This window comes from Falco cherrug, chromosome 13, assembly GCF_023634085.1.
Source record: "Falco cherrug isolate bFalChe1 chromosome 13, bFalChe1.pri, whole genome shotgun sequence".
NCBI classification, from domain to species: domain Eukaryota; kingdom Metazoa; phylum Chordata; class Aves; order Falconiformes; family Falconidae; genus Falco; species Falco cherrug.
Window position 1 is genome coordinate 26,181,389 of NC_073709.1, and position 23,584 is coordinate 26,204,972.

The window sequence follows — 23,584 nt, forward strand, 5'->3', positions numbered from 1 at the left end:
TTAAAATATGAAAATCGGTATAAACTTTGTCTTTTCTGCAAGCCTCACAAATTTTGCAAACTAGTTCCTCCAGCTGTGGGGTCTCAGCAGGGGGAGAAACCACCCTGGGGCGACCACCAGCAAGGGCATCCCCCACCAGGAGCCCGGCAGCAAAGCCCAGCAGTGACAGCAGATGGACCCAAGAATATTTTGTTCTGGCCTTTACTCTGCAAAGAGGAGCCCAGCGAGACCTCCTGGGGCTTAGTTCCTATTTCAACTCTCCCTCACAGCACGGCTTCACAGTAGAGAAGTCAAAGACAGTTTTGCCATCAATTGCCACAGGAGCAGTTTAGTCCTTTGGGAAAGTTTTCCTTGACTTCACAAGTTCTGGACCAAAATACTAATCAACTAAAGCACCTTAACTAATATAGCTCATATTAAAAATATAAACACCTCACAGAAACTGTGCTTTTTAAATATTAAGTATTAGAGGTATGTAGAAGTAAATTAGGAATCTTGGTTTTCCTGGATGGAGAGGGAAGGGTGAACCATACCCACCACAGACAAAGGTACTGAAGGCAAAGGAAAAAAAATATCAATTGAGTGGAGAAACCTGTCACAGATATTTCAGTAGATCAGGACTCTGACTATGTATCAGAGAGAAGAAGCCCTGATCAAGTCACATGCCCTTTACTACAGAAGATAAGATCAAAAGGTTTCAAAGGAAACCGATGGTGACAGTTTCTTCATTTGTATGCAATGTGACATACCAGATCCAAACTGTTGGCTACTTTTTGAACTATTTGTCAGGGGAGAGAAGTGATTATTTTCTTTTATATCTTACTTTTAAGAACTTTTAGTCATTTGGGGGTTCTCCCCCCTGCTCTGTGTCCCACCGCCCTCCGTTTTATTTTTCAGCCAGGATTCAAACGTTCACCTTTGATGTAATATTTTTGCTGCACATCAGAATAGTTATGCCAAGCTTCAGAAAGGCAATTGAATACAGAGAATGAAAAGGATGACATCACTTCAAACATGAACTTTTAATAAAATTATCCTTAAGAAATGTCCCTGCTGAAATTTTTTTTTTTCGCCCTGCATCTTTTTACTCTTCTCATGTGTTTGTAATAATTCAAATTATTGCCAGACTAGTGGCTGTGGTTGACTCTCAGCCATCAACTACACACAAGCAGAAATATTTCGCCCCGTTTCTCACTGCTTCTGTCAAGAAAAGTGTTAAATGGAACATAAAAAATGACTGCGTAAGATCACAAGTTGCTTGTGTAGTCAATAGGCTATATAACAGTTACATTTGTGTGGCAAATAAAGCAAATGGGGGGCTTCTGACTAGCTCAGCTTCTCCATGGCCAAAACTGGTCAGGTTTCAGCCCCGTGTTCCCTGTTGGTGTGCAAAATATGCCATTGCTCTTGTTACATTTGTTAGTAAACTTCCTCCAAATCACACCCTTCCTCCCACAAAGTGCCAAAAGCCTTGTCAAAGTTCATCTGTGCTAAAGAAAGGCACTCAGTATTCATGAGCCAGCGATACGTTTAAGGTAATAATATTCTCCCAGAAGTGTTGTGAAACAATCAGAAACTGCAGTAGTTGCAGGCACATAAGTATCTGAGACCAAGACAGCCAGACACGAAAAAATATGTTGCAGTCTCCTGGGTGAAAGAACAGGTACTCAAACCACAGGAAAGCGAAACAACATTCACGTCTAGCTCTGGTATAGCCCAATAGATCAAATTTTAGAGTTCTATCATTTGTGTTTAAACATGAAAAATATATTTTTAAAATGTTTCAAGCTCTTATACAAATCATTGCAAGTCCTGGAATCATGCTAATACAGGATGCTGAATTTAAGGGCTCAAGCCTAAGCCCTTTTCAATACAGAGGGGAAAAAAAAATAGCTCCGCCAATAATACTTTTCTCAGTCAGCCCGAGTATTTTTGCAGCAAATTGTTTAGAAATATATAGCTTATGTGTATGAATCTATTGAGAGTTTACACTATTTATAAAGAAATTACTGCAGTATACAGGTTTAGAGTCACTTAGTCTTAAAAAGCATATGACAATACCTTCAGTGCATAAAGCTGCTGTCAGAAACTCCTGTCAATGAAGTTTTGGTTTTTTTCTTTCCAGTGCCATCACCTGCTGTCTATCCACACAGCCCAGACCTTCTCCAGGGCTGTCGCAACGTCCCTTGCATGGCAGCGAGAGGAAGAGCTGCACCTTCCCACCAGGTTCACTGTGGCTCCTCAGCCACCCCCACAGGGCTCCTGCTCCAGCTCGGCTTTCTCAGAGCTGCAGCTGCAGTCCATCTGCATCTCCTGCTCTGACACAGAGCACAGTGCAACAGAAAGCAAACAGGCCCACAGTTTCCCTTGCTACCATACTGAAGCCTTGCATTTCATTTTCCTGTGCTCCTGAAGCAATGCAAAACCCCAAATCCACATGAGGCGCAGCAGCCCTGGTGCGACCCAGCGCTTGCCTCTCCCACCTGTGCTGGCATGAAGTCCATTGCACAAGCAAACACCTTAGTAAGTGATTTCCCCCTCCCCTCCCCAGTGAATTCTGACTCTCAATTTCAAAAGCTACCATTACCAGACAAAAAACTGGGACAAATCCCTCTCCTGCACACACACACACACAGTTTCACATGACTTGCAAGTGGCCTCAAGAGTTTGCCTGCACCCGGCCCCCAGGTCACTAGCTGGTTGCGCAAACGAGACTTGCTCGATACACACAACCCCACAGCAAGCACCCATGGTTGCAAAACACCTGTATAATTTGTATTTTACCCCATGTTATCACACACGTCCCCACCAGCACATCAAGTGCCCGCTGAGGGTAACCCTGATACGCACCAAACCAGTACAACAGTAAAACTCTGGGAGAAATACAAATTGAAAATGCAAAACAAACTAGGCATCACGGAGTGTTAGGATTTGAAATTACCAACGTATTCATAGGGGGATACAAAAGCTACAGAACAAGGCGGGAAAATCCTACAGACATAGCATCACACAACAGTGTTCTCATCATCCAACTTCTGACACCAAACTCAAATGGAAAAGTTATTCTTCCCAGGCTCTCTCAACAGAGAGGAGCAGCATGGCAAGAAACCAGCTTTTCTAAGGGTGCTCAAGAGTTAAAGCCTGGGGAAGGTGGCCCCCTGAAGTGGCTACTGACCTGCATTAGCAGCCTGACAGGTATAGGTAGCTCTTCTCACACGCTCAGCAGGCAGCCCAGGCTCCAACAGACTGAAGTAGACGCTGGTTCACTTGAATGCGCAGTGCTGTAAGTAACAACAATTCAGCTGCTTGCTGCAACCGTTCCTGCTACATGAACAACAGCTTCCAGAGAGGCAGGCAGGCTTACAGGTATCACCTGAGTCAGCCATTCAGGGTCAACTTGCTACCAAGTATGAACCAGCACCATCAGGCTTTTAAATCAGGAGTTAAAGCAAAGGTCTAAGCAAATCAGCTGTTCACGCCTCCCCAGGGTGCAGCACCTGTGGTGCTGGGTGGGCTTGTGGCTCCTGCTGAAGAAGAGCTGAGTGGAGAGAGTGATGATTGAAACTGGGAAGGCCTGGATATCTGTCCTGCCACGGGAACATGGTAGGGGTGGATAGCTCGTTTTGTACCCTTCAGTAGGGCCAGTGGGTTTTCTCCCCTGTCTAGGTGTTGTGTGTTTGTTTAATGACCAGGAGATGGAACAATTAAGAAGTGCTCAATACCCTTCTCCCACCAACGCAGTGTAACACCTTAGTCATCAAATTGCCCTATTGTGCTGCTCAATACTTTCTATAACAGTAGGAATATGAGACTATGTCCAAAGATAGCAATGAACACACAAGGTAATTATTTTTAAGCTTGCTAATCACAATCAATAGTTTCTTAGCAAAACTGATGAGCTGGAGTTGGCTCCTATTTTTAACCAATAAGATATGCAGTCAAGATTTGAATTACACCATCGGGCAAGACTCCAAACTCCTAATGACTGCCAGCCAAGAGAAGGATGGGTCCTTGGTGGGTCTTACTCCCTTCCTGAGCAGGGTATCAAAATATTTTTTCCATAGACTGTAAAGCTAGAAGTGCATTGTAACTGCTGCACAACTTCACCAAAAACACCAAAAAAGAATCTAATTCCATACATCAAAAAGGAGTTATACAATTCTAAAAAAGCCTGAGGATGTTTTCTTGATTAATTTGAAGTTTTTTAGCTGTCATGTAAAAGATAAACTCCTTGCAGAACAGTGCCATGTGCCTTCCAGGGTTATACAATTAGGGACAGATGAATACAAGTTGAAGATTTATTAGGAAGCTCAGACCCTCTCCCTATTTTTCCTTAAAGTAATATTTCTCCTGTTTTGCTATGCCTTCATTTTTTTAATTTCAAAAGCCCTGACTTTCCATGGAGGGAAACTCCTCCATTCCCTGCCACTCTCAGTAAGGTGTTTCTCCCCCTAAGACAGAGCCTAAAATCGATCCCAACATTCAGTACTGCAGCAGTAACTCCCTCGCAGAAGAGAGAACATGCTTTCGTTTGTTTTGTTTCTTCTATCCACTGATTAAAAGCAACAGTGAGTCCAAAGGAGTAGTACAATACCATCAACTATAATTGTTGCCTTTCACAACAAACGTGAAGGGGATCAGGAAACACACCCACCCTTGATTACTGGGAAAACATCAGGGATAAAAGATGTCAGCAGGGGCAAGTAATTCTTTTTATCAGTTTACAAAGACTAAGATAAGAGAGACAAGCGCTGGCCTTCCATTCATTAACTGGATGGAGTAACGGTGGCTCGGAGGTTGCATAATTACATAAGCAATTAACGCTCCCTTCATTTTCCTGTTTTGGACATTTTCAACTTTGTTCTGATGTCTGCGGCTGGATGAAAACTGCTGAGTGACGAAGGTTTTCACGAGGTGTCTGGGTGGGTCGGCAGCCCCCTAACGCAAGGAAAGCAGCTTGGTGATGCCATCATTTCCAGACATCCGACATGACCACTACTCTCTGCGCCACGAAGAGTGACACTGCTGTACACGACGCAGGTTTCTGAAGTCTCCCCCCAACACTATATGCAGTGTCACTGTTTATTAAAGATAACTAATGCCCTGTCTTTATTTACTTCTGTTTATTGCTATTTTAGCAACAGTCACCAGAGAGCAGCTATGCTTCTGGTCCACCAGGGTTCTTTAATCACTGTTAGTAGGTAAAATCATGTGTGACAACTAATCCAAAAAGCAGATTATATTTATTTTGGCTACAGTGGCTTGCAATTCGTTAAAATCAACAAAGCCTTTTCATTAGCCCCCTGCTGATGTCCTAAAAACAGACATTTCAAGGGTCTCAAAGCACAGAGCTACACATGTGCAGCAAAGCTGGGACTGACAGACTTACCGTTGCCATACTTACCATAAAATCTTATTAAAACAGCAGCAAACTTCTTACTTTCTTTCATAAGAGGGCTTAGTTTATGATCTCAAATTCCAAAATCACAATCTTAGAGGCAAGACTTCTTAAATTTCAAAAAGTATAGGTGAATCAACAGTACAATTACCAGTGAAATACCTGCTCATGGTTTTTTGTTGTAAAAAAAGCTGTTACAAATCTGTAAGGAGTGAGATTAGAGATTCAGCAAGTCTAAATATTAGCCTACATGCTTGCTGAGCCCCCTGCATTCTGAAACCACATTTGAATAATTGAATTTCTATTTAACAGTGTGCAACTCTTATTCTCAGTGATTTCATGATCTCTGGCCGTAAACTCCTGACGATGCTGTCTCAGACCTGCAATCACGAAAACATACGCTAGGAATCTCAGCGTGTCAGAGAAGATCCGGACAAAGTTATGTGGCATTCCACCTCCTCACCAGCCTCTCTGCTCTTCAGACACTGCCAGGAAGTTCACAAACCCAGAAGCAGCTTTACCATAAGCACCAAGGGCCACCATTCATCCAAAATAGGAAATGAATGCATTAGAAGTCCACAGAACTGATTATTTACAAACAGATATATATATATATATATATAAAACCAACCACCACTAATTTGCATCAACAATTTTTTTTCTCTCTTGGTATGAATTCCCTGAGTGATATAAATATTTTTGGTCACTGCCCTCACATGCCCCATCTTGGAAAAGTGACTTAAATACCATCCTTGCCACTGCAAAGAAAGCCATTCCTGACCTGCATCCTACCAGGCAGACATATTTCCCATGTCACAGCTGGATGTGGATCTGCTTTGCAAATGTTCATGTCTACTACTGAAGAGGAGCTCCTTGTTTGTCCCCCAAGCACAATCTTGAAGACTGTCAAGGCTGATTATTAGACATCACTTCACACCAGCCTTTTCCAAATATGCAGATCTCCAGCGGTTTAAAGGGAAGCCACGAGCGGTCCTTTAGTGAGAGAACTGTTCTTAAACACACAAACCACCACGGTGCCAGGCTGCCCCGAGACAGGAGGGTCACTTCACCTCCTGCCGGGTCACCGTCCAGCAGCCCTCCAGCCGGCCACAGCCCCTCCAAGTTCGCCCCGTGAGCACAGCAGCTGTCTGTTAATGCACAGAATAAAATCCAGCCTGGGAGGAAAACCAAGATACAAAGCTTTTCTCCAATGGCTAATCAGAGTTTTGTCCACAGGGAAAACTGAGCCCCATCTGATATACAAGTTACCGTTTTGGCTCTCCATAATTAAAACTATTGTTGCCATGGCAATACAAAGGCTGGTGAAAATATACGCAAGACTAATGTCATGCCTCCTTGGTGATACAATTTGTTGTCCCAGTCTAGTTTGTGCCAGGACAGAACAAAACATGACTTGGGGAAAGAGTTGACTTGACCAGGTTTGTTTTGTAGGAATCAGATGCTGTGTGTGCCATAAGACCACTTTCTCAGGCTCCCTAACATGACCACTAATCCTGTTAAAGTCAATAGCACTTTTAAAGATAGTTTCAAAGAGAACGGTTCTGATCCTACACTACTAAATTTCTCAAACCATCGTAAAGAAAGAAAGAAACAAAAAATATATATAGAATGATAAAGAAGAATAACAACCAATCAGGAAGATTAACATATGTATTCTTAAAAGTAGATACAAAATTAAAATGCAAAAACCTGATTATAGGCTCAGTACCACAAACACCCACAGTTTGGTTGGCAGTTATTTATTCATTTGAATTTGGAGCATGTTATAATCAAGCAGGAATTGCAGGTCACCCAGTGGCAGTGACCTCCAAATAGCAACAAGTAATCCGCTATTTAGGAGATATCATGAAGCGTATCTCTTTATGCATACACACCTATATATGCAAAACTCACACAGACACACCACGAGGTGTTTTTTATAGGACAGGACAACAATGTTAGGAGTTTTGTGCCTTGCAATCCAGTCTTTTCTTCCTCTCTAATAGGATTCCTTGGGTGCACAAGAGTCTACTCACATGGAAAACTCTACAGGTGGAACTGCTGCTTTTTAATAGTTGTACAGGAATATCTGCTACAACAAAAAGGTGAGTTGCAGAGACTTAATTTAAGTAAAAATCCCATCAATGCCAATGTTCATTGACATCAGCCAGAGTTTTGCTTCCTTCTGCAACAGAAAGCTTTGTGTATGGGCCAAACACAAACCAAGGAAGATGGCTGTGGTCTGAAAGGCGGGCAAGTGCCAGAGAGGGGTGAGATCCAGGAGATCCACCAAGGCAAGGAGGCAGGCACTTCTTATTTCACATGGATTTCCACGACTCTTGCACTGCTGCGAAGCAAAATACTTCCTATTATACAAATTCCAGCATGAAGTTTCTGTGCAAGTGCTTCAGCTGCCGTGTGGCCCCTGAAGGATAAATTACAGGTAAGGTAAGGAGCTCAGACACTCTGGTCATTAGCACATGACAAAACTATAAAAAACACATGAGGCTATGAAAAAAGAATGGGAAGCAAAACTAATGGGCCAGAAGAAGAACAATAAACTGGCAGATGGGAGGTCCTAGCTCAAGAAGAATTTGAAGGAATGGCGAGATGTATTCTTGGAAGAGGAAGGGTACATCAGGTAGCTGACATATTGAGTTTCCAGGAAAGAGGGTAGGGTATTAATGACAGTGCAGCTGACGGTTTCAGCAGCTACCAACGAAATGATTTGCCCTTCTTTTTCAGCCGAAGAGGTGACAGTGTGGATATGGCAGCTGATTTACATACATCATCATAACTTCCATAGGAATATCAGATTTCTTTATAAAGACTTGTAGTACCAGCTTTGCAGGTCAGTGTCAATGTCTAACAGCCGCTAGAGACAAAGGGGAAGATTCAGAGAGGCACCGAGGTGCCTAAAACAGGGCTTAACCTGAATTTAATTGCCTAATTTAAAAAGAGATTCCAAAGTCCCCTGCTTCAGAAACTGTAAAAACATCAGGGCTAACATTTACAACCATAAAGACCACCAGAAATCAATTCCTTCTACCCTGGCAGCCACGTGCCTGTCACCTCTCTAAACTCCACCGTGATCCGGATCCAGGTCTCTAACCACTGCCTGTGTCCCAAAGGTGAGCTTGGGCTACTCCTAACAGGCACTAAGGCTGCCCTCTTTTCTCACCCCTGCTTTTTGCCAGTGACCCTCTAAGACAAAATAACGGAAGTTCTGCCATAACAGTGCGCTGGCTTCCGTGCAAGGCATCTGTCTCTGGCTATCGTGGACTGGCCAGCTCTCTGCTTTGACTCAGCTCACATCAAAAAAGTATTTTTTTAGGGATTACAGCACATAAACCTGGAAGTAATTAAGGTGCCCAAAGGGACAACTGAATATTGTCACAAAGTTTAATTTCAGTTTGGGTGACATTAGCATACCAAATACAAGACTGTTTACAGGATCAGGCCCTAAGTCTACACAAACCCCTGTCTGGTATTAGGAACAAAGAACAGGCACCAAGAAAGCTGCAGAACTGCCATTTCCAACCACATGCCAGGTTTAGAAATATATCAAGGCTCTAGAACATACAAAACAATTGAGGGACCAGGATGCTGTTTGATATTATTTCCAGTCTGACTTTAGTATGTTCTCACCATTTGCAGATGTCCCATCTATTTCTGACATCCTTTACGGCATGTAGATTTTGCTACAACAAAAATTCAGGTTGTGGATTTTTGCCAGTAACAAGCTGATGTTGCTCAGAGCAGCATTAAAATGCTATCATGCTGTTAGATTAAGTAACCTATTTTCTCTACTAGCACAGATTGTACTTTAGTTTTGCCCTTACACCTACCAAATTGCTGTTTCTTGCAACATTTCCTTTTGAAAGTAGTTTGCCGATCTCCAAACCAATGCTATTTTCACCAAATGAAAGAGGGGTTTGTAAAGGAGTGCAATAAAAGCAGTAGCTGGCCCTCTTTGCAAGAGTCTTTATACTTCATAAAGAATATAAAAAAGCCAAACACAAACAACCAAAAAAGCAGTAAGGCAAAATAGGGAGTCGTATTTTCTCTACTTTTAAGCAGGACTACCACCTCCCATGAAGTGACTGATGAGATATCGGTACGTGTGTTAATATGAAACAGATTTGGCAGAGTAAGTAGCTATGGTATGTACCCCATAGATGTACACGGTCCTAAACCTGCTGACATAACAACTAATGCATTAACACTTTTTTTTTCCCTTTGTCCCTTTCCATTTTTTTAAGCTTCTTTTGAAAAATCTCTCTCCCCTCACCTCTTCTCTGCCAGCTATCCAATTTGGGGCATTTTCATCTGTAGTTCTTTGAAGTGATTAGTCTGTGATGAAGACAAGACCAGGGACAAGCAGCTACAGTCAAATGTGAACGCAGGCACTCCAGCTAGGACACTTCTAGGACATTAAATATAAACACTAAACAGGCTGGAGAAATTAAAAAAAAACCCTGCAGAAAGAGACCAAACTACAAGAAACCAGTTGCATCGATTAGCTGATTAGTTTGCCAGTGAGTGATTAGTCAGAAAGACTGGAATTAGTCAGTGCAGCCCTGCCTCCCATGAATAAAATGTGGGGAGGACACCCTTTCCCACCCTCGGTGACAGATGATATCTGTTTTCTCCTGCGAGTTTGAATTTAAGAGCCACTGAAGCTCAGCAAGAGTATATTCTGGCTCAAATGAGCTGAAAATTGCATTCAATTTGAATTTCAAAACCAGAGGAGAAGGAGGAATGGGGGGGGAGAGGGAGGGAGCTCAGCAGGACCCATCAAGCCAGGTCCCTCTTGCAGCAGGTTCAGCTGCACCCAGGCAGGCTGCGGAGCTGAAACCCAGGGCATGATGCAAAGGAAAGAGCATTGCTGGACAACAGCCCAGGCCGAGTTTAAAAATAAACGTTTCACTGTCAGGATCAAAGCAAACTCTGCTTTTATGTATATTACAAGCTAGATGTTCAAAAGAAAAAGATTCTTCTGGTTACTTGAGGAGAGAGAGAGGCACTCGGAAGGTAGGGCTGGCCAGAGGGAGGAGGGTGCCAAGCTCTTCCACTGGAAAATCCTCAATAAAACAGACTAATCTGAAAGTACTTCCCATTCCCTTGAACAGAGCATATGTACTGACTGTATGCACTGAACTTCCCTGAATCTAAGTTTCATTTAGGGTTACATTTTTTAGTATGGGGTAACATCTAATTTATGTCTTTGTGGGTGAAGGGATTATTTCCCCTTCCCTTTGTGCATTAAATTTACAGTAATATCTGATGCCACTGAAAGAAATGGAGTTACGCCTGCAACCCAAATATATCCTGTAATTTGATGGTGTGATACCAGTTGGTCTCTTAAGCGCAACTGATAACGTCCCATATTCAATATAATAATGATAACGTACCAAATGAAGAGATTCTTCAGCAAATTTCTTACCGACTTCAGTGTGCAATTTGACCCAAGGGTTTGGAGTAGTAATAAAATAATTACAATTAATCATGAGCAATAATTAATAACTTAAGGATTAAAATATGTCCATTTATACATTCAAGATCAGCATTTTCTATATACCCTCGAGAGGCTTTTAGCTTCTCTTCCTAAACAGAATGCTTGCAATAGCATTTCACAACCAAAGAGTCCAACCATCAGAGAAACTGGTTTTATTTTGTCTCATGATATTTGTTATATGGCATTATGTTCATGGATAGAAGGGTCCCTATTACACCCAATAACACAGTCATATCCTCTGATGCAGCTTGTATTTCAAAGCTGTGATGTTATTGCAAGGTTTTCCCCTTTTTCCCAACTAAGCATTTTTTCATTGATAAATCAGTAAATTGTCAGCTTTATACATGTATGTGATGCGAGTTAGGATCAAACCCCAAAAGAAAAAACCACAAAATGTGAGGTCAATTTTCCTGGCCATTGCATTTAATAAAAGCTCCCAGGCAACAGAGTTAAGCACACGCTAATAGATATACCTTAGAATGCTATGCCTTCAGCAAGTTTTTGATTTCCCTCTACGGCAAAAGACTATTAACACACAAAGTGTGGTAGTGTGCTGGTTTTAAGCTCTTCTCATCACAAAATTAATTTTTTACCTCTTCTTTTGGCAGATAAAGAGACAACTTGAATAATCTCTAAATTCTGCTTCCAAACTTTGCACCACACAGAAGAAAAGCTTCCGTATACTGCAGTCACTTGTATCACAATGTGTATGCATTCACAATCACTTGAAAAACCTCTTACACATTGTTGTGCACCAATGTGCACCACACTGGTCAGAGGAACTACTCAGAGTACAGGACACTGTAGAAACCCAAATATGCCATTTTATTCCTCGCTTTGGCAGGCGTGTTTTAATACTACTGTTTCAAGCTTCATTCTTGCATCGTCCTCTTGCTGCCTGGATTGTAATGCCTCAGAAACAATGAACTCACGTCTCTACGTTGCCCCCCCTAAATGCTATAGTTTCCTTAATACAGATCCCAGAGGTCCATTTCTGGAAGGGAAGAAGCGAAATATACAGAACTGGCTCCATCACTCCATTTCTGAAAGAAAGCTTTCTTTGTAAATCAGATTATCTGCCATGACAATGCTTACTTCACTGGAGACAATACTCACTTTATGGGAGGGAAAAGAGGGCAAAAATTACATGGCATACTCCCGGCAGATCAGTCTTCATATTGGAGCTTCTAGATCTAACACTACCAATAATACACAATAAGAGTATAAGCCTGATGACAGCATCACATTAAATAGCTCTATGGCTTCCAGACCAGAGCCAAACCACGTTCAGTCCGCTCCAGTCCATCTGCACCTACTCATGTGGACATGCCCCTGATGGTGCTCTGCTCTCCCAGCTGGAAAGGCCCTGCCTGATCCTGCTATGGCTGTGGGCACTCAAACTGCTCCGTGGCCTGAGCGCCGTTAGCAGGCAGCAAGGAACACCGAGGGAGCGTGGGTGACACAAGCATGGCATCAGAGGAAATACTTGACAATTTCTCCAAGGTATTGGACACTAGAGTAGTTCAGCTGAATGGCATGCATGCCCACGTAACACTGCAAGGTCAAGAAGACCTTATGTTATTTACTAGGTGAGCGCTGGTTTCATGCATGAAAATAATTTATTGAGATGAACTGTAGGACTTGCCTGTTCAGAAAAAAAAACCAACCAAACTTCCCCATTTTTTTCCTGCAGACATCAGCCCCTTTTATAGATGAGCATCACTTATGCAACATTGCATAAGTAACATTCTAAAACGTCAGTATACCTTACAAAGAAAACCTAAAAGGGATAACAATTTCATGCAGAAGCCACCTTCCACAAACTTTTCTTCAGCCCTTTAACTCACTGCTAGGAAAACTGGGGAGGCATGAAGCCAGGTGGACTGCAAATCAGGGTACGAATGCAAAACTCACTAGATGTGAACTCCTCCACTCTCTTCTCCTATGCAGTATTTTACACCAACAATGTTCTTACTGTGGCAATATTTGCTGTAAAGACAGCAGAAAAAGACCATACTGCCCATCCAAAACTAGCTAAAAAAGGAGAAAAGTGCTCAAAAAATATTGCTGGGCTTTGTTGTTGAGACCACTCTGGTTTTGAATAACTTGAAGGGGAAATCATAAAGGGTGGGTCTTTAAAAATGACATCACAGAGCTTTGGCAAATCCGTGCTATCCCATAAAATGACTTACTCCATGGAAACAACGCTGCTGTCAGAGGTGGCATGACAAAGCCTGCAAACAACCAACGCGATGGAGACCATTGAGCCACGGGTACCCTGAGCATACCACGTTCCCCAGTGAAGAGGAGAGTACATATACGCCAGTCTCCCCAGTGCCTTTCTTGGTACCCGTTCCAACCACAGCCTCTTAAAAGTCCATCCCTGGCTGTTACGACGCAAGGCTGCTGATGATTTATTAAGAGCTCTTAGCTCCATCAGACAGTTTACAATTAACAGCTTCTCCTTTTCTTAAATATAAATAAATACATAAATGAAATCAGAGCTGTTAAGTGCTGGGTGTACCCAAAGCTGCCATGACATCATCGGCAACTGCCAGTCACCTAGGCTGCAAAAATAAATAAGGGATGGCGGGTGGGAGCAGGGAGGGGAGGCAGGGTATTTACTCAATCAGTACCTATTTTTGAATTTCCTTCAAGCTGGCTTGGACCAAGAGCCATCAATTATTTAAAAGAAGTAACATGATGCTTCCTTTGTTGAGGCAAATGTGCAAGCAGACCCCAAGAGAGAATAAAAAATGAATTAGGCAGAATTTATTAGTGCGCTTGAAGAAAACAGATTCAGCTATCAGAGCTGACTGTGGTTTTAAAAATAGTGTATTTCCGCCCGTGAACAATAGTTTCTCTCTTTCTCCCTTGCCCCACTAGATCCTCAATAATCCCACCTCTTCCCTCTCCTTATGCCTATTTTTTTCTTTCTTTTTGAAGAGGGCATAATGCTGAAAGAGGCATCAATCATTCCTTAAACTTCTTCCTTCTTTTCTGACTTGACTTGATGTATTGTCTTCATTTAAATTACAAATATACTAATCTAAAACACTGTTTACCAAGCAGCATATTAAATGAAAGATGCAAGAAATTGCATCACTCACATTTTAAAAATGACTTTAGACTCAGGGACACATAAAAACAGTGAGACAGGATGATCTGCCTTGGTTGCTATATTTCAATCCTAGCAAATGAGATTCAGTTCCTGTGGTTTTCTGCTTGGGACGCTGCTAACCCCCAGTCAAACGAATGCTGCCAAAACCAGTATAAAACCTCTTCCTTAGTGGATTGTCGGTTGGGGTTTCTGTGACACTCTAGGGATGCATAGAGCCGATGGAGACCAAGCTCTCAGTCCCTGGGTCTGCACCTGGTAAGATGGAGTGTTCACACCTAAGACGGTCACTCTAGGGGTGTCAATAAGGGTCCCGGCTGCCCCAGAGGGTGCTGCTTGAGGCCAATCTCAACCCCGCTGACAGTACTGGTCTGCAGGAACTATAAAAGCAAAGGGAACAGTGGCAGGACAAAAAAAAAAAAAAAAGCACCGCCTTCATTCAAAGGTTCCCTACTGCATCCTTCACACCAGGCAAAAGGTGCATTTAGATCACTTCAGGTGACCTTCTGTGGCATCCAACAGCAGGAAAGGGCAAATGCCGCTGTAGGAAAACACAGAGCTCGCTTGCACGTGAGCGCGGAGGGACAGGCATGGCCCTTGGCCCGCCAGACAGGCACGGCCCACAGGACAGGCATGGCCCTCAGCCCGACGCCGGCTCCTTCTGCCCTTCCCGGGGGCAGCCACCTGCTGCTGGGAGCTGGTCCCGGCCTCCCTCGCCCCGCGGCCGCGCCTTGGCCTGCCTCCTCTCCCCCTCTTCCAGCCCCAGAACGAAGGAAAGCTCATCACTTACTAGTTCCCGTGCTGGTGGGCCTTGATTAAAAGCGTACTTAGTCCAAAAGCCAAACAGTGTGTGATAAGTAAGAAGTGCGAGCATGGCCTCAAGGAGTATTTTCTCATGTTAAAGAAATCACTGGGACATGACTTAACAGCACAAGCCTGACAGAAACTATAACCCTTTGGAAAGAGAGGCTGTTACTGGCCAGATAGGTTTGTGTTTCCTCGGATTAGCTGGGAAAAGAGATGTTTTCACAGGTATGGCCCAGCGTCAGGCACAGCAACGTGGATGCTGAAGGAAACAACATGGAAGTTGAAGGAAAAGCTGAGCGCCTGCACACGGGCCTGCTGGCTGTCACATTACCCCTTTACAATCAGTAATTGTAAAAAATAATAATAGAGGGAATGAAAACCATGAGAATTGTTTAAACAATTCTACAGAGGATTCATTTTTATAAGGAAAAGATCTGGATTTGGTTGTGGGTGGTGCAGAGCAGAGCACTAACCCCGTTGGACGGAGCCGGCAGCTAGTCGCAGCACCACGGCAGTCCCCGCTTCTCCCCACCCTTCACGCCATGTCCCACGGTGCAGGCACGCTGTGACAGCTCGCCGCAGTGGCCTGGCCCCACTGGCATCCAGCGGTTCGCACAGAAGCAGCTCCTGGCTTCTCAGAGGTGCACTGCGCCTGCCCTGCATGGGCTCAGCCGGCATCCCCGCAGGGCTCTGAACGGATGCCCCAGCCTTCCCAAGGAACTGAGGTGCCACCGGAGCTGCTCGTCTCCAGAAGGCTGCTCTCTAAAAATCGTAACAATCTTCCACTCCAACCACTTGAGTTCAGAAAAATCCCGCTGGCTTCTGATCTCTCAGATTTATTCAGTACCTCTGCGGGCCTTTTGCTAACCCAAACATGATTATGCATCATAAATCTAAACACATTCATGAATTTGCCTTTGAATAAATATTTTAAAGGTAGCATCAAGTTTCACAGTATTCTACTTTCATACATAGCTGTTTCCCTTTTTAACTTCCACACCAGCTGCCTCTCTCAGGCAGAAGAAGAAAGAATTGAAAAGACCTAACTCAAGTGAATGTGAAAGGCAAGCTGACACCGGGAGGTGCCAAGGCAACATCATTCCACTTCTCTTGCTCACCTCTTCCTCTCTGGATAGTAATTGCAAGATCCTGAATGCCAAACTTTGGAAAATATCCTTGCAGAGGTAGCATCTGCTCCCTTGGCATACTTCTTGAGCAGTTGTATTGGCAGCTTTAGGTTTGTCCAAGTCTATCATATGACAAGAGTGCAGATGGGTTGCCTTGGATGCTTTGTCTTCCCGGATGCCATTTTCCTTTTATTAACATTTTATTCTAAGGAAACACATGTACAAATCTGTATGTGGAAGGTTATATGTACACACGATTTCACACCAGTGAGGGGCTTTGTCTAGCCTCTCTCTAGACTTTTTACTATCATTTAGCTTGGATTCCTGCAAGGGCCCTGACTTTTATTGAAGCCGGTATGTGGCATCAAGCAGATTAGGCCCTTACTGTGTGGATCTGCATTTCAACCAGCTATTCTTCCACAAGCTATAACTTTTCCCATCTGTGTTGATCTTTCTTCACAAATTAACACCTGAGTCCTCAGAATATTAGACATGTAGGAAAGCTGCTCATTTCAAGTTAACTTCTGCTCCCACTGAAATCAATGGGAGTTTTGCCATTTGTCCATTATTCAAACAAATAACAGAGCTATGGCACAGTTGCCATACATACTGGGACCGGTTGTTTTCTCTTGCTTTCTTAGTTTTATGTTCCCGCCTTACCTCACATACACTAATCCCACAGTCACAAATCTGAGTATACATGGGGTTTTTTTTAACTGTAAAGAAAACTAGAGTTCAAATCAGCCAGTAAATCACAAATTGCTACAGAAAGAAAGTAAAGGATCCTGAGGGAAAAGGAGGAGGAGGCATCTAATTAAACTGGGGAATACAGAACAAAGAAGAAGAAGAAGAAAAAAAAAGAAAATAAAAAATTAATAATAAATAAACCCAAGATAATCAGAAAAGCATATTCCTAACCTTTCTGAAAGATCTTGGTCTTGTTGCGAGAGTATTTGCTAGAATGTTTAATGAATACAGTATAAAATGATTTAAAATGTATTTTAAACTAAAGGTAAAGCAGAAGTGCAATACTCTAAAACCAGTGTGCATTTTCAGACCATGTTTTAATACACTAATCTGTTCTTTCCTGGACAGATAAAGGCACAGACCTACAAAACTACAAGCAATCTTTCTGTTTATTGTAGCAGTGTTCCAATAAAGCATAAAGTATACTGACTGGTGTCCAAAGTAGACAAAAATCTACCAACCTATCGTGACCTTCTAGGGGAAAAGCGTGAGAAGGCCACAACTTACATCAGGTAAGAGACACCAAACATGGGCTCTGGTGGACCAAAGTGAGAAGTTAATTTCAGAATACAAAGCACTGAATTGGAAACCCAGATATCAACAGCTAGAATCTATGAAAAATCATGAAGCCGACATCTCTACTATCCTTTTCACCCAGACTGCAGAAAGGGAATGTTTGTGCTAACCTCTCTTTACAATGGCAGCTGCCAATCTCCTGATAGATCTATTGGGAGGAATCAGGCTTGATAAAACTGAAGAATTAGTTACTATTCCTTTAAAACATCTTTAAAAGAAAAAAAGCAAAAAGTTTTAAAACTTCTGGCAAAAGAAAGAGGAACAAGATAGTAAACTGGTCAGGATTCAGTGAGACTTTTGGGATCTGGGCACAACCACAGCATTGAAAAAAGCACCAACGCACATGTGCTCCTAGCCCTGATGTCACCGCTCTTTCCTGATCTTTGTGCTGGGTTGCTTGTGTTCACCTTTGCTATCCTGCTCACATACAGCATCCCCTGTGAATCATCCCCATTCTTCCCCAGCTAAAAACATGCTCTGACAGGAGCAGAAGAGCTTAAAAGTCAAGTGCAAGGACTTAAGGAGGTCTACAGACAGTGGATCTTCCCACCTTTCTTAATCTCAGAGGGGCCTATGCCTCTCAGAATTGAAAGATCTGAATGTCCAGTATTGACCTAACTCATCTCCAGTGAACAGATATGCTAAGGACCAAAACTTGTTTGAGAAAATCATAGTCAGTTTGACAGGAGTATTAAATAGTCCATGAGGGTGTAATTTGACTCGCATAAGTGAATAGCTTCAACTTCAGTTAAAGAAGACAGCATACTCTCTTAAAAGAGAGTATTATGGCATGATAGTAATTATCCAAGTAAGGGCATTTCATTTGGTACTCTTCACCTTAAGATTCATGCATCATAAACCTAGATAAGCCTATAATATGTATATGCTTCTAACAGAAAACACACACATATACACACATCCACATCATACACCCATAATAAACATATCCACCTTAGATAAAATAGTTTATACTTTTGAGCACTTCTCATGAGGCCCACAGTAATGCAAAATATACAATGCTTATGTAAGGAATCACTAAAGGAAGCAATCATATTTAATTTAGAAATGAGAAAAACAAGGCAGAAATAAACCCATCCATACTTGAGCAGTGCTTCTCTAGGAGTGCTGAGAATAAAACCTGGAACTCTAAACCACAAAACATCGTCCTTGCCATACTCGGCATGTGTAATATAGCCAAAAATTACATAAAACCTTTTATGCTACAAGCTGCAAGTAAAAAATGTCAGCGTGAAAGGCTGCGAGAGTAACTCGTTTTGCAGTTCAGCAAATAATTTTTTTAGAAGTCGCATGTTTGACAGATTGTTATATGCAACCCTCAGGAATTTTCAGACACACAGTGCATAGGGCCTTCTCTTGAGAATGGAGCTCAAGACCCCTGAGAAAGAAAAACTAACTGGATTTGTGTTTCTGATGTCCCAAGTGAGTGCTTTGAGCTACTGCCTAACAGGAAGTGACAGTCAATCACAAACTTCTTAAAAGACGTAACCTGTCAGATGTTCTAAAATAAAAGTATAGAAATTTTTGGATTAAGTTTGTTAATACTTTCAGAATAGTCAAAATCAGGTTTTGGTGAACTGATGATTCCCCTTGCCCCTCCTTTCTTTAAACAATATAGAGAAAGGTATGCATACAACAGCTTGCCATGTGTATTGCAGGAGGGAAGATGAGCTGTTAAGTGGCCCCCTATCACAGACCTTTCAGTTAAAGGAGGGTTTGGGGAAGTCAACAGTGCCAGTTGTAACTCCCAGATGTTTCAGAGATGTAGAAAGACCTCTAGTGAAAATTCAGAAGACTCCAAAAAAACAGGCAAGGAAGAAAGTCAAAACCCATTGTGAATAATCAGTCCCCAACAACAGATAACAGGCATTATGCCTGTTCTTTAATAGTTTTATGCATGAGGTTACCCTTATTATAAATAATAATAACATGTGTCTAATAATATGTGCAAACGTTGGTTTTTAATTTGGAATATTTGGCAACACCACTAAATATTTAAATACTCTTTAGGACAAGGGAACCTCAAAAATGAGAACTATGAAGTATTATTTGTACTCCCTAGTATGTATAAATACACCGTCAGTTCTGTGCATTTTCATTTAGCAACAGAAACAGCTTTCCAGGGAGTTAGATGCTGCTCTAAGTGTCAATATCAATGTTACTATTTATAGCGCTATAAACTACATTTTGAGTTATACTGGTAAAGTTAAGCTTAGGTAGCACTTCTAGCATTAATACCTTAATACAGAAATATTGCTATAAATGTAGTTTACAATTTGGAACATAAACACAAATTCAGTGTTACTAATAAATCACCTTCTAGATTGCTGGAAACACACTGCCAAGGTGTATTTTATGCAATACATAACAGAGCAAAATGCAACGGTATAGATGTATTTAAATTTCCCATTTTTACACTGTCACTCAAAAACTTTTCTTCTTCCTTTTTTTTTTCCTAGCTTATCGATCTCACTAGCTTGTGATAGCATTTCAGTTGCTTCGCTGAGCCATTTTTAGCTTTTGCTTCTTTTTTTAAAAGCTAAATCAGCGCTCAAATGCTTCAATCAATTTAGCTTTTTCAATTAGAAAAGAAAGTTAAAAGAAAACCCTAGGACATGATAAACTACCAAATTTTAGCCTCTAGGTTTTTGGGGTTTTTTGGGTTTTTTTCTTCTTAATATCAATAGCATCCTTTCACATAACAATATCCCTGATGTCTATGGTTAGAATTTTATCCATAGCAAGATGTCTCCATTAATTTTTACCAAGACACACAGTGTGAATTTACCAAAGGCCGTTCCTCAGGAAGCAACACGCATGGATAGGCAGTAATTCTTGGCATCCTCACAGCTGTGAACTTTGGCAACACCCTGCAGCAGCTCTGTGATTGCAGTGGAGAAAGGTACGAAATGCACGACCTTTTGCACCACTGCATGATACAGAAGGCGTCTGAGACCTTTGTGAGATCCAAAAAAGTCCAATTACAAAAGAGTCCATCACAGTCCCAGAGTAAGACTGATGTCCGCTACTTGAACACATTAAGCCTTTTAAACCAGTACTTCAAAAAAGCCAGAGGCTGCCTCCAATGCAAATCAGTATCAACAGGAATGAACGAGGCGCTATTGGGGAGATTCAGGTCACTTGAATCCTACCTAGGTATATGGACTACTCTCAGAGAAAATTCAGAACTTTTAGTTTCCACCACCAGATCTTCCCTCAGGTGATCTGCTTAGTCAATGGTTTGGTTGCACTTGAGTGATGCCTATCAAATTGGTTTTAAAGAGACAAGCAGGGCCAGGCTGCTACCCAAATTTTGCTGCAAGCGCGCTCATGGGTTACAGAAGAGCTTGAGTGAAGTGAAGTCCAAATCCTCACATCCTGCTCTGGCACTTGCTTTAGGCAGGTCACTTGGCTTTTCCTCAGGTACTTCTGGTACTCCAGGGGAAAAGCAAGCTGCCTTTCCTTGGGCTAGGAAACCTGGGACAGCTAACCAGAGAAAACTGAGAATTGAGACTAGCAGCAGCTTGTACTTTACTTCAGGGTTCTCTTCAGGTTTAACTCCGGTTGTTACTTTGACCAGTCATCACCCAGATCACAGGATCATATTTAACCTGACCTAGCTACGTGTTTTGTTTGGAGTGTAGAAATACATTGCACTTGAATGTAGCCATCTGTAAAATAGGTATAAAAAGAATACAGAAGTTCAAGGGAAGCACTGTGCCATGATTAATTTACTCATGCAAGAAGAGTATTTGAAGAATTTGATGAAAAATATTAAGACATGGTTAAACCCCATTCTCTTAAATGTGATTTTTTAATCACCTTATTCTTTGTCTTCTTCAAATTTAAGGCTATATACACATACATATTTTTTTGGTCCATAACAGGCAGTCACTGCTAAAACAACTGGTAAGAGATAATCAGTAGACTTGAATAGTTGGGGTGATTGTCTGATTACTTAATCAAAACTGGTTTTAGGCACTTCATTAGGGTTTTAATGGCAAATGGCATCGAGCAATTAATTAGAAAAACCTGCAGACACTGGAAATCTTGTCCTGAAACACTTGTACCCTACACACACGCAATCCTTCTGATCACACGCCAGGAGGAAACACAGGCTGTTGTGCTCTATTTGCGGCTACGATGAAGCTCAACCTGCATCATTTAGGAACCGGTGGATCCTATAACTAATTGCCAGTATTGCAAAGGATTGCACAGAGAATAAGCAGCAGTCACACCCAGCCATGATTTAATGCAAATAAATACTCAGGTGACGAACAAGCAGTGTGGTCATGGACCGTGGTGTGGTTCTGAACCTTACCATCAAATTCTCCTTTCTGTGGAGGGGCCGGTGGGGGGCGGAGCAATCTTTTCCATACTACAGAGATTTATTCTTAGTGCTAGCAATAAGATTTTTGTTAACTTCATTACTGCTACTTCTGTTATTGTAGTAGTAACCAGTAATGGAGACAAAGGTAGGCAAAGGGAAGTAAGGCAGCATGCCAGCCCTTTTTTAACTGCTAAAAAAGGGAAAAAGATGGTAATTCGTTTCTGAACAGAAGCCAAAACTAATCTGGGGTACCTCATATGTGCTTATGTTATTTACTAGAAACTCATTTTGCTCCTTAATAAAGATAAAGCAAGGTCCTTAGAAACTGGATAAGGCACTTAGGGTTTGTGCCCTCTCAGTCCCAGAAATAACTAGGTCTCACAGATATTCCTCACAACACTGAGGTTTTGCATTGCCCATTCTTAGTGCAGGTTATGAGCGTTTATTATTATAAACATATATTTTTAAGAACAATAAGGAAGTGATGAATTGGCCACTTGCAGTTTTCTTGACAGCAAGGTGAAAAGGTAGCTGCGGTGACCAGGGGATGTCCTGGTTCCTCCTTGCAGAAAGGTATTCAGTGCACGTAATAATTATTCATCCATCTCGTTCACACTAAAGGCATCGGCAATGCAATTTTAGCCTGATAATCAAGACCATATGACAAAAACCAAGGCCATTAGGGACCAATTTCAAGTATTCTCTGCAAGACAATGATTTTCCAACTGCACTTACATATGCTGAATAGTTACTTCTGCACGACCGCACCTGCTCTCATTTATGTAACCCTCCATCCTCTCCCCTTTTTTCTACTCCTTCTTTTCTTGTAATGCAAAGAAGGAAAGTTTCAAAGGATTGCTGGATTCTTCCTAGAAACAGATTTGATTTATTTATATTTCTGGCCGGCCACATGCTGTGTGCAAATAAGAAACTGGCAAATGTAAAAGTTAGTTTGTGCTAATGTCAGATCAAATTCTACCCTCAACAGACTTCGCGGGGCTGCATTAATGTAAATGAGAGCAGGATTTGGCCCAACACTTTCATTCACTTCCTATACATATTTAAATTAAATGAATATTTTGGACAGTCTCTTCCTCCCTCTACATATACATGCATAATTCTGCCTCAGATTCTAATCTCAGTTACAATGGTGACTTCATGTGAGCTTTTTTCTAGGTTTGTGCTAGTGCTGCACATCTGAATGAGATGCAACAGGACTATTTGTTCAAGTAAAACAATCAGGATGTGGCCCTTGGTCTCTAAGTCAAGTCTGCTGTACTGTAATAATTTTGTCCCTTAATTAGTTTCTGCTTATTTCTGACTGTACCATTTCAGTACTGATGACATAATAATGTTGCCTTTGAAAAGACTGTGGTGTCATCATAAATCAGGGTCCCATAAGGTTAAAGGCTTCAGTTGCCAGAGGGGAAAAAAATGCCAAAATTATTTTAAAATGATACAGAGTACAACTCAAAGAGTCTAGCATCTTTTAATTTTAATGCTCTCCTAAGGAAATGAATACACTTCCAGCTTTTTCAGATATAATTCAAATATTAAAAGCAATAATAAGCTCCATTACTAATGATGTAACAATCTCTTCTGGCAGAAGAGTAGAACCTATAAAATTAGTGGGTAAGAAGTAAAAAAAGCCAAGACTGTATCAGGAAATGACCCTGTAATAACACATCCTAGATCCTCATCCCGTAAACCTTTATTTGCATGAGTGATCCTGTCTCACATAAGAAGTGCTATGGACTTCAATGGGCAATTCGTACAAGTGAAAATTATTCATGAATTTGAATAAGAGAGTATACGATCAGCTTCCAGCCTTCTCTTCTCAGTCAGTGATCAATCTTCTTGCTGCACTCCCCCCTCCCCTTCAGATTTGAAATTAAAAAAAGTAAGAGCCTTATGAAAACTGAAATACAGTTGGATTTCTCAAAGC

General features: G+C 41.8%; 1 protein-coding gene across 25 annotated transcripts in view; it reads right to left on the bottom strand.

Annotated features, from left to right (window-relative positions):
* The window catches only part of ESRRG (estrogen related receptor gamma), a 408,187-nt gene that overhangs the window by 288,118 nt on the left and 96,485 nt on the right, over window positions 1-23,584 (bottom strand). For 3 of the 25 annotated variants that reach the window (XM_027809204.2, XM_055725758.1, XM_027809201.2), the window contains exon 1: window positions 2,062-2,576. The exons of 20 other annotated variants lie outside the window; for them this stretch is intronic. Coding sequence is in view for 1 of the 5 variants with exons in the window: in XM_055725752.1 (XP_055581727.1) it covers window positions 3,176-3,181 (6 nt within the window). In the remaining 4 variants the exon portion in view is untranslated. Of the gene's footprint in view, window positions 1-2,061; window positions 2,577-3,175; window positions 3,199-23,584 lie in introns of those variants that run through there. 2 more of the 25 variants (XM_055725762.1, XM_055725752.1) reach the window with 2 other exon arrangements.